Raw genomic sequence first — 12,307 nt, 5'->3', positions numbered from 1 at the left:
TGTACATTGCTGGTGGGACTGCAAATTGGTGCGGCCAATTTGGAAAGCAGTTTGGAGATTCCTGGGAAAATGGGAATGGAACCACCATTTGACCCTGCTATTGCCCTTCTCGGACTATTCCCTGAAGACCTTAAAAGAGCATGCTACAGGGATACTGCCACATCGATGTTCATAGCAGCACAATTCACAATAGCTAGACTGTGGAACCAACCCAGATGCCCTTCAATAGATGAATGGATAAAAAAAATGTGGCATCTATACACAATGGATTACTATGCAGCAATAAAAAATGACAAAATCATAGAATTTGCAGGGAAATGGATGGCACTAGAGCAGATTATGCTTAGTGAAGCTAGCCAATCCCTAAAAAACAAATACCAAATGTCTTCTTTGATATAATGGGAGCAACTATGAACAGAGCAGGGAGGAAGAGCAGGAAGAAAAGATTAACTTTCAACAATGATTTCTTTTACAATGAATTCTGTCTATGCTACTCCCTTGTTTAAAACTTTTCAGAATGTCTACAAAATAAATCTAACCTCTGTCTGGCCTGGACTTATTCTTTATTCTCTAGTTCCATTTTTACACATCCTTGTGTCTATTCTAAACTTCATCAGATAAAAACCTGCGGGTCGGGTTGTTCCCATACAAAGTATCGAATTTCACATCCCTCTGCCTTTATCTCTTCTCCTTATCAAGAAATTCCCTTCCATTTTTTTTTCATGTGGCTGACATTTATTCCTATTTCAATGCTTGTTAAGATACCTTTACCACCAGGATATTCCCTTTAACTTCCAAGATAAAAATATATCCTTTATGTGTCTATTTAACTTAGGGAAAATATTATTAGATTCACAATTTTATTTATTTTTTATTGGTGAATTATAAATTATACATGATTAAAAAAAAACCAAAATGATTGAGTAGGTTGGTTTTTTTCAAGCAAAGGTTATCAATTGGTTTTGTGCATATGAAAAAACACAAAAAATGTTATTTCAGCTTAGCAAGATCTCAGATGTTTCACTTAGTATATTTTTTCCCCAATAGATATTTAAAAAACTTTATCCTGGTGGAAGACACTGAGTTAGGAACTATAGTATACAGAATATGAAAAATCATGATTCCTGATGTCAAGAGCATCACTTTCTGGAGAGTCAACATGTACAAGGCAGGAGATGTGAAATGTCATTGTAAAATAGTACTAAGAAAAAATGAATTAGAGCCCATGTTGTTTATTTAGAAATACAGTCATCAGAATTTCTATGTCCAAAAAAAATCTCAAAATTCAGAACTTCTAAAAATATATTTTCTATTTTTAAAGCAAAAATACTTAGAGAAAAAGTTGTAAATCAATATAGTGTCAATTAAAGATATCTCCTTGAATCCTTGGCCACATTTATGTTGTTAACATTAAATGAAAAGATGATCAATTATCTTTGCATTTGTTTAAAGTAGACATGTAATATGTATACCTATAGTAAAATCAAATAAATATTTTGATTTTTTTAAAGATTTTAACCTGCTATAAAATTCAGTGATTTAATACTAACAACTCATTAAAAAATATACTTAGTTTTCCTTCTTTATTTATCTCCTTTGTGTAAAGGAAAAATCTCCATGTTTTCTCCCAGCCTCTCCAAGTTATAATTGAAAATGACATATATTTATGGCATACAAGGTTGATGTTTTGATATTTGCATAGATCGTTAAATGATTAATTCAAGTTAATTACTATACTCTTCATGTTAAGTAAATATCATATATTTGTGAGAGAAATCTTTGCTCATAAATATTTTAAACTCCTTAAAAATTTAGATATATGAAAACACTAAAAAGAGAATTTCTCATGTAACTTAAAATTTAAAATCATTCTGAAATATTATTGGTAATAACATCCTTCTTAGAGTTCTGTAAATAATAAGTGCTCAGAAAATAGGTATTGATATAACTATTTATCAAGCCTCTGTCTTGACAACAATAAGACTGCCTATGCAGTTTTCATACATGATGTCAAGAATTAAAGTAGTTCATTACAGGCTTAATTTGATTTTTAAAAGTGTTTTCTAAGGTAAATGACATTAAAGATTTGAAGCTACCTAGGAATAAAATTTAACTTATTCATTACAAGATATTAAATTCTTAATAATTTCCTTACTAAGAAACTATAATCCCATGACTCAATTAATTTCTATTATTAGGCTAAGAATCAGAATGGAAAGTTCCAAAGTTGTAACTTATTCTAAATTAGCCATGCTGGAGCTAAGGAGAGAGAAAGGATGTTTGAAATTCACAAATAATCCTTAAATCAAATTTTGTGATTATTTCAGTGTCCAAAATTTGATTCCACACATTTTAGGAAGAAGAAAATAGGAAAGGAATCCAGATGAATTGATTCATGAGGAATTTATTCTCTGTCCTTTGAAATATTCTTTAAGCCTAAAAAGCTCTGTATCAAAAGGTAGCTGTTAACAAGACTTATGATAATTGTACTAATAACACATGAACAATTAACCTCCAAAGAAAGAAATAATTGATTGCATTCTTGTGAACTCTTAATTACTACATGGTTAGGATTCAGTCTGAACATTATTTTCAGGGCTAGGAGTATAGCTTGGTGGTAGAGTGGGTACTTAGCATGCTCAAAGTTCCGGGTTCAATCCCAAGCACTCCACACACATACACACACCAAAAAAAAAAAAAAAAAAAAAAAAAGTTATTTTCTTAACTTTTCATCCTAGAAAAAAGTTTGTTTGTTTGTTGTAATCATTTCTTCTTCTTCTTTGCACTTGACAGGAAAACTAATTTTGTTCTCACAGAATTGTCCATCATGTCAGAATTCTGAATTAGATTATGCATTCCTCTTCACAAGATGATGAAATGGCTCTGTAGGAATGCTCTCAGGATTTCAGATGTGAGGTGTGTGAGGGAGCTGGTAAACTCCTCATACCAAAGGGAACAAGACTCTCAGACTCTGAAAATGGCCTAAAAATTGGCTCATTCTGAACTTTAATTTTACTCTTGGCAAAAGCACACATTAAAAAAAAAAAAGTCTTAGAAATGGAAAAAATGAGAACCACAGTGTGGATTCTTAAGGTAGTTTCAGGACAACTGTCATTTCAAATCAAAGTTTCAGGTTAGGCTTTAAGGGAGAGGCGTCAGGTAATTAGTTTTTCAGCATCTTGACACATAAGGTCAAATACCAGAAGGGCTACTTTTTACACCATCACATGAAATGCATTTTGTTCCTTTGGGGGTGTTTCCTGAATATATTTAGTATAGATCTTTAATATGACTCTCTTGGTAAAAAGACATTTGACTCTGAATTCTGGCCTAGAGATAAAGGTGTAGGATTGAAATCTTTTGTCTCATTTTCACCCCACACTCTCCATCCTCAAAGGAAACTCTTCTCAGCCAAACTTACCAGTAGCTATTCTAGGATACCCTATTAAAGTGTAATTTTATTTAAAATTATCTTAGCTATAATATCTGATTAAATCTTAACAATATTATTCAAGTAATATTAATATTAAAATTTTTAATTAATTTAAAAAAAGAAAATATTTTTTATATTGATTCAGGCTGAGAGACCCAAGGGAGAGTCTTGAGATAGGGTAGTCAGGAAAGTGTTACCTGAGGATGTGACATTTAAGCAGATAATTTTTCCTTTCTCCTTTGTTAGATATTTATTGAACACTCCACATATGTGAATCACTATCTTGGCTACTGTGGTTTACAGAATAAAACAAAATCCCAATTTCTAAGAACTTACAATTAATCATCTAGTTGAAATAATGTAAGAGTAAATATTGTAAGTGAAATGTGAATGATGTAAGAGTCAGAAGAAAGAACTTTTTCTTTAAATCTTAGTTATTACAGAGGAATACTAGAGTAAGATAGGACTTAGAGAATAGTGTGTGGATGGGTAGATGTGGGATCTATGTGGATGAAAATGCACAGGGGGATAGAAGAGTGTACCATGAGTAAAAACACAGTACCAGAAACATAAAGGGTGCTTAGAGAACAATAATATGGTTTGGGGGGCTGGGGTTGTAGCCCAGTGGTAGAGCATTTGCCTTGCAAGTGTGAGGCACTGGGTTTGATCCTCAGCACCACATAAAAATAAATGAATAAAATAAAGATATTGTGTCTATCTACAACTAACTAACTAACTAACTAAATTAAAAAATATGGTTTGGGTTGGACAAGAAAGTGTACTGCAGAAACTTAGCCCCTAATTACCCCCAACAGTTCAAAACATCTCTTGAAAGAAAGAAATTGATTTGAATTTGACTTCTGTCTTAAAAATGTAGACAAACTTTGGATTTTATTGCATTATTTAATCTATCTTTTTTAAAAGTGGAAACAATATTTTCTACAACACTGTATAAGACACAGTTATGCCTTATTTACCCTATGGCTTCTAGGGTCACTGCCAAGTAGTTAGTTGGATATTCACATATAATGTTGAAAAGGAAGAACAGAAGAACAGATAGATAATTCTAAAGAAGTAGAGAGAACCTATATATTATTGGATCTTGAAAAACAGGTCCATGTTTGAATTTTGTCATGTAGGAAATGAAAAACTAGTAAATATTCTTAAACAAGGCAATTAGCCTCATCTTTATCATATTTCCTGTACCTAGACTGCTTTCCTCTTTAAAATCCTACACATCTTTTATGGCCCATTTTAAATATCAGGCCTTAACTAGGCCCTTTGTGACTTGTAGTCAGGAATCTCAAGTCATTTGATTAGTATTTCCTTACTACTTACCACCTTTCACATTGCATTTCAGTTAAGTTTATGCTCACAGCTTATTATGTTTTGGATATGAGGTGTTCCCTGAAAGGTCATGCATGAGAATGCAGGAATGTTTAAAGGTGAAATAATTATGAGAGCTATAACCTAATCAGTGGATTAATCCATTTGCTAATGGATTAATCCATTTCAAAGGACTGCTATACTGGGTGGTAACTGTAGGCAGGTAGGATGTGGCTGGGGGCAGTAGGTCCCTGGGTTGATGCCTTTGAAGTTTACATTTTGTCTCTGGTGCCTTAATTTCTCTCTCTGTTCCCTGGCTGCTCTGAGCTGAGCAAGGGCATTTCCTCTGCGGTGCCCTTCTGCTATGATGTTCTGTCTTGCCTCAGGCCCAGGGCTATTGAAGTCCGCTGTCCATGGCCTGAACCTCTGAAACTGTGAGCAAAATAAACTCTTCTTCCGCTAAGTTGTTCTTGTCAGAAATTTTGGTCACAGAGACGAAAAGCAGACTAACACATAGCTCTCAATCCGTAAGACCATTAACCGGAAATTTAACACAGGAGCAAGACATGTTTATAGAATGAATGGACCTTGAGAGCCCCAGAACTAAATGAGTAATCTAGTAGCAGGATGAAGAATATACTAGAGGAGGGAGAACTGGAAGCAGTGAAACTGGTAGGAGGCTGTTGTAATTGTTCAACCATGAAGTACTGTGCACTGGCCTAGAAAGCTGTCTCTGGCAGTTTAAAAATTTTAAAAATGGAAGGAATAGCTATGTAACATATGTCAGAGGCAAAATGTAAGTATTTGATTTGACTGGGGAGAGAACTACACACAGGAGGCTATAATGCTGGTTTATTTGGGAATCAAGATAGAGGGCTGATGGGGAGGGAAGATGGCAAAGTTTGTTTTTTGATGTTTTTGTAAAATTGTTTGCTGATGGAAGCATTGTATGGAACTGTGAACTGGCAAATGGATACTATTCAACACTAGCAGAAGTTTTGAATGGAAATCAGCTTAAGAGCATTCATACAGAAGTGAGACTAGAACCATGGTTGTACAGAGGATCTCTGATTAAGCCAGTTTGAACGGATAGAGAGGAGTGGAAGAAAGGCACTGAGGAATATCCATATTAAAGGGGCTAGATAAAGAAGGGACAGGGTAGCAGAGACTAAGGAATGGAAGATAAAGAAACAGGAAGAGAAGCAAGAAGTACTGAAAACAGAGGAGTTTCAAGGAGAGGGAGAAAGTTATCGCCATCCAAGGCTGAGAAGGTAACTGTAAGAGCAATTAGGAGACCTCACAGTGGCGGGAAGAAAAGCACAATTAAAAAAGGTGAAGAGAGAATGATAGTGACGACACCAATTTTAGGGTTTCCAATGTTCATTTGAGAAACGTGTGGCTCTAGAAGGAAGAAGAGGCTTAGCATGAGCTGGCAAAAAGAGCTCAGACCCAGTAGAAACAAGGTGGTACTGATGGCCCTACAATTTAATATCAACAATCTTTTCTTCCCAACTAGGAACCAGGCATTTCATTCTCTACCCATTCTAGTCTGTTCTGAAATTTGTTAGCAGTGTTCCAAGATGCTTACTATTCTTCCTATTCAAAGTGTATCTGTCCTATATACCATTTCTTTGGAATGGTATTTTCCAAATGAGTTCCACTTTAAGATGGAGTATACTCCAAGAGAATAGATATGAAACCGCCTAAGTATGGGAAATACCATAGAAAATGTGAATATGTTAAATGTCCTGAGATGCTTTGAGGAAAGAAACTTTATTGATTTGCTTAAACTACCTAAGAGTATTCATAGATCTATCCTACTTTTTATTATTATTACTATAAAATTTTCACTAGTTTCATTATACTTGTATGGGGAAACTGTGTTTTAGGGTTTTGGAAATGAATAATTAATCCAATAAATGGATATGTTTGACGTTAATGGTTATAAAAGAATAATTAATTCCCAGATGTTAAATATCCATAATTTACCAGAGAATTCAGTGAGAGAATCCAGAAGAAAGTCATTTGTTAGTCATTTTAATTTTGTTGTTGCTGTGACAAATACCAGAGAAAAACAGCTCAAAGTAGGATAGATTTATTTATTTATTCATTTTTTTTAGTTGTAGGTGGACACACGATCTTTATTTCACTTTTGTTTTTATGTGGTGCTGAGGATCGAACCTATTGCCTCACATGTGCTAGGCGAGCATGCTACCACTGAGGCACAACCCCAGCCCTAGGATAGATTTATTTTGACTTATGTTTTGAGAAGTTTCCGTCTATGTTGGCTGGTTCCATTGTTTTGGGCCTGAGATGAGGCAGATCATCATGGTGGAGGGAAGCTGTTTAGTTTATGAAAGCCAAGAAGGAGTTGGGGGGAGAGAGAAAGAGGAAGAGGAAGAGAAAGAGAAAGATAAAGAGAAAGAGAAAGAGAAAGAGAAAGAGAAAGAGAAAGAGAAAGAGAAAGAGATAGAGAAGAGGAAGAGAAAGAGGAAGAAGGAGAGGGAGAGGGAGAAGGAGAGAGAGAGGGAGAGGGACCAGGGATAAGATATAGTCCACAATGGCATGGTCCCACTAATCTATTTCCTCATTGCTTATAGTTTCCACTACCTACCAATAGTCCATTCAAATTATTAATCCACCAAATGAATTAACTCACAGCCTTCCTGACCCAGTCATTTTCTAAAAATCCCATCTCTGAATATTGCTGCATTGGGGACCAAGCCTTCAACACAGATGACTTTGGGGAACATTTCAGATCTAAACCATAACAAGGGGAAAGCTAAATGTTATAGATGACAATTGATGATAAAATTTGGGTCAGTGTAACCATTTATGGACTTATTTTTATTCATTCACTTATTTTTGGTTCTGGGAGTTAAATTCAGGGCCTTTTGTTGTGCGAGACAAGTGTTCTGCCACTGAGCTATATCACCAACCCAACATAGTATTTTAGACTTCTCAAATCACACCACTCAAGTGGATAATGGCTACTCAACACCTGTATCAATTTCAGATTCACAGATAAATTCTATATCCTTTTTACTAGAGCTATTACTGTGTTTCGACCCCAAAACTTCAATCGATTTTTCATCCAGCCTGAAGAATGGAAAGGTGGAATACAGCACCAAGATGACATCCTGTGTGCTGCCTTTTTACCTCCACAAACTCTTGCTACAGGTAAAGGGAACCTTCACAACTGGCTGCAGGCAGTTCGGTTTGTTTCGGTTCACTTTAACAAAAAAACTTTTCTCAAGTGCAAAATGAATAGATTTCCTGAAGAAGCTGCGCTTGCCTTTAAACCACCTTTCAGTCCTTATTTCTAGGGCAATATATTAATGGTGATAAGTGTCAGCTCCTATGGTGGGCTCTTCGGCTTCTTATCCTGGCTCTGCCACTTGCCACAGCAAGATACTGTGAGAGTTACTCAAACTTTAAATTATAGTTTCTTCTGGCTAATAATCATATATTTATACTATATTTTTAAACTACAAATGACTTGTGTCAGGGTTTATCATTGTGCTTGGCATGTAAGAAGCACATCGATGATTATTGCTTTAACTTCTATTGTCCATTTTCAAAGAGTAGCATTATAATGGTTGAGTACAAATCACACCTTGGTGGTACTCAGATGTTACACAACGGGAACATTTTAACCCCTTGATGTAATTCAGCTCACAAAATGTACAAATCTAAGCTCTTAATACCATCTCATTGGCATACTTTGATGATGTAATATATTAAAGGGTTTGAAAACTCTTATAAAAGCAATTATAGAAACAGATGATACATTGGAATTTTTATGTCTGTATTTTGACAGCTTAAATTTTTTTTTATGGAATCCAAAATGTCATCAGGTAAGAGGAATGAAAACATGCTGGAGAAGAGCTGAAGTATCACTCTATGAGGTTTACTGGTCCACATTTAAGGTTCCATTAATATTTTTAGGACTTACCTGATTGTCCTCTGGTAGAGCTAACTCTATAGTTGAATCCACTTTATAGCTACTGAAAATCCTTACCTTAGGGGAGTATCACATCCTGAATTGTGATGGAGACAGTGAACTCGAAAGTTGTGTGGTTGTTATTGTAAAAAATGTGTCATAAAATACCATTGTATTGGTGGATAGATAATCATTCTCCTTCTATTAGTTCTATATGCAAATGTTTGGTCAAGCACTTCACAAACAGAAAGTTTAAACACCGTAAAGAGAACATGGATATGATGTGGATATCTGAAATTTATCTGTTTAGCCAATTTCTGAGTTATACAGGCTGCCCTTTCCAGAATAGTACAGAGATGTTTTTTTGTGGGGGGAGGGTGAATACCAGGAATTGAACTCATGGGCTCTTGACTGCTAAGCCACATGCTCAGCCCAATTTTGTATTTTATTTAGAAACAGGGTTTTACTAAATTGCTTAGTGCCTCACTTTTGCTGAGGGTGGCTTTGAACTCTAAATCCTCCTGCCTCAGCTTCCTGAGCCGCTGGGATTACAGGTGTGTGCCACCATGACCAGCTTCCAGAACAGTACAGAATTTTGTGTGCATTTCTCTCCACTCTTCCCAGCTCTCAAGGAAGTCACCATCTGTAGGTTCCACTCAAACTCAACCCTCCACTTGCCATTGACACTTTGCCAAAGACTCTGTTAGTCCTCCTGGAGCCACTGAACGTGGTGATGTGGGCCTTGCTGCAGTTTTTCTCCACAGGATAGGCTTGGTCAACTTAGCCTCACTCTTGAGTTTTTCCTCTGTTCCCTGGGACAAGAAATAGTGAGTACTTTCGGCAGGGAGAACTTTAGGTTTTCAGAATGCAATGTTTAATGCAAGGAAATAACACACGTATGTGCGTATGCACCAAGAACATGGAGGTCTTTAATAATAAAAAGAGTGAAATGATAATTAACACTTTTCAGTTCTTACAGCGTGCTCAGCACCATTCTAAATACTTTTCATTCTTCACAACAACCTTGTAAGAGAAACACAATTATTAACCCAGTTTTGTAGATGAGGAAATTGTGGCATCAGGTAGAGTTAAATATCATGTGCAAAGTTACACAACTAATAAGTGGCAGAACTCGGACGGAAACTTAAATTGTTTAAGTGCAAAGCCTTTATTCTGAACATTTTATTACGCTAAAGTAAAAGAAGGTAAATGTCATTTTATACACCTACTACATAGATTATTCTGTGAGGAATGTAAGTCTAAAGTTAGTAAAAAATACCAGTTATTTATTTTCATGTCTCCAAAAATATAGAGAGAATGCCTGCTATGTGCCAGATTATATGTATGATGCATTGATGATGTATTTGAATTACTATTGCATGTATTTTCTATCTAAATTTTTGGCAACTTATATTCTTTATCATGGCTCATGTAGGGAGTTATGATGGAGAAATTGTTCTGTGGAACAATAGCACAGAAAATGCTCACTATGTACTTCACCCTGATTACCAGAGGTTGCTAAAATCAAAATCAGGTGAGTGCAAATTTGAAACTAAAATGTGACTGAGTCAGACCATGGTAGGGCTGGTTGTTTATGCCTGTATCTAATGCAGCTTACTGCTGAATTATAGATGATCAGCTATAAGCACAAAGGATTAGTGATAATGTTGTCTTGTCAAAGTGACTAAAAAAGAACCTTGAGATTTACTTGGCTTAGCAAATTCTCCACGGCACGTTGTTTCTTCTCTTTATGCTACATCAGCGTTTCTGCATTACTGACAGCAGGGAGCAGGCCTCTCATTTTTATCTAGTTCAGTTTTTGCCAATAAACCTTGCCAAATTGCCTTTGAGTGAACCTTGGGTACCCCTTGGTAGGAAAATGGGAACTGTGTTCACTTGATTGGCTGTTCAGGCTCAATCTGGAGCTTCTATTAAATATTATACCACCTGGAAATCTTAAATTATTCCTTGCTTTAGAAATCTGTGAGGAGCATTAGACAGAACTATGTTGTACTTTATGGGAATTTAGCAGAGCACATGAATATTTTAGACTTAAGCAAAATACCTTGACAATTGCCTTTCACATTTTATTTGAATTTCCTTAGATACTAAAGGTATTTCCTTAGACTAATTTATTCGGGCAATGAATATGTCATTCCTCATGATCGGGCCAGGTTCTGTTGTCTCAATTGGATAAGCTCACAGAGAATGAATTCAACCTTAGGAAAGCACTGGTCGTCAGATGCAGTTGTTTGGAAAAAGCTGAGGAAGTGATTTATGGAGAGTAAGAAAACCAATTTAAGAGGTTGAGGATTACTTGGCTGCAGGCACACAGGCCTGACCTGTTCAAGTACAAAGAGCTTACTATAAGTGTTCATCTGAGCCTTCCATGGAAAGGGTGGGTATCTGCCTTTTTCTCTACATGCACCTTAAAGACATCACTGACACCTATAGCAAACCAATTGCAGCTACCATTAAATATACAGAGAAATAAATACGATAGAAAAATAAATAACTCTGAATTTATAAAAGACACAAAGAACATATCTCTAGATTTCTTGCTTTGCAACTTTGAAGAGATCTCTGTAGATATTTTTCATGACTATGTGCAGACTAGTCATAGATTTGCTGATGATTTTCCTCAGTTTTCTTTAGTGTCTCCTAGAGATGGTATTAGTGCACACTGGAAGTACTATTAAGGATGTCCTCTCTAAGGTAACTCACTGACAGCACTGCTAAAAATGCTCATTTAAATATGTAAAAATATCCATTAGACTTCATGTTCATTACAATATTTACAAGATTATTATTAATGATTAATAAGCTGGAAATGCCATATTATTAAAAACACATTTGTCTTGAGCATGTCAAAAATCTCTGAGATGTCAGCAGCAACTATAGTATGAAGTCCATATTAATTCTTGTCAAGGGAGAACATGGTGTATGTGGAATATGCAAGACAAAAATTAAATCAAATAATCCTTCAAGTTGAGGAAATGAATAGCAGGAGACTTGAAGGGTATTGACTGTATGTCTGTTATGAGACAGTGACTGACATGGACCTGTTGTTTCCACATGTACTAGTTTGAACAGCATATGTTTCTCTTCATTAAGACACCTGGCTTTGTCTTCACGACAGACACAGAGCCTCAAGATCTTCTCAGTGCTGAGAAGAGCCCCTCTTCCCACCACATGGCAGATCAGGCCACCCTGGCAGCCTACACCTTGGAGATTGACACCGAGGGTAACAATGCTGTTATGAGGCTTTGCTTCCTTGAAGCAAGGAAAACCAATGCAACCACAGGTAAAAGATGTGTTTATAGTTTGCCTGTGGTTGAGAAGGGAAGCAATAAAAATGTTCAATCTATTTCTATTTAGGTCTTGTAGCATTTGACTCCGTGTAGCTAACAAGTCATTCCTGAGTCATGGGAGGCCACAGGTCTTGCAAAGGAAATTAGGGTTGATGAGAATGGGTGCAGAAGCGGGAGTCAGACTAGAAGTGACGACTAATTTATCCAGTGCTGTGTATAACAGGATCAGAGTGACGAAAATTCTGACAAACTATTTTTTATGGGCAATGATTGAAATTGGTGTCCCAGCCATGG

The 12,307-nt window shown here is 35.9% G+C and overlaps 1 protein-coding gene across 1 annotated transcript in view; it reads left to right on the top strand.

The window, feature by feature from the left end:
- WDR49 (WD repeat domain 49) overlaps positions 1-12,307 on the top strand; it is a gene marked incomplete at both ends in the record, with an annotated part of 149,249 nt that overhangs the window by 96,691 nt on the left and 40,251 nt on the right. Inside the window, 3 exons of the mRNA XM_081300726.1 lie at positions 7,809-7,939; positions 10,138-10,236; positions 11,842-12,006. Of these exons, the coding sequence (XP_081156852.1) occupies positions 7,809-7,939; positions 10,138-10,236; positions 11,842-12,006 (395 nt within the window). The remainder of the gene's footprint in view (positions 1-7,808; positions 7,940-10,137; positions 10,237-11,841; positions 12,007-12,307) is intronic.

The sequence above is a fragment of the Spermophilus citellus genome (assembly GCF_964194105.1).
Source record: "Spermophilus citellus genome assembly, chromosome: 7".
Classification (NCBI taxonomy): Eukaryota; Metazoa; Chordata; class Mammalia; order Rodentia; family Sciuridae; genus Spermophilus; species Spermophilus citellus.
This window is presented reverse-complemented; position numbering and strand designations above follow the sequence as displayed.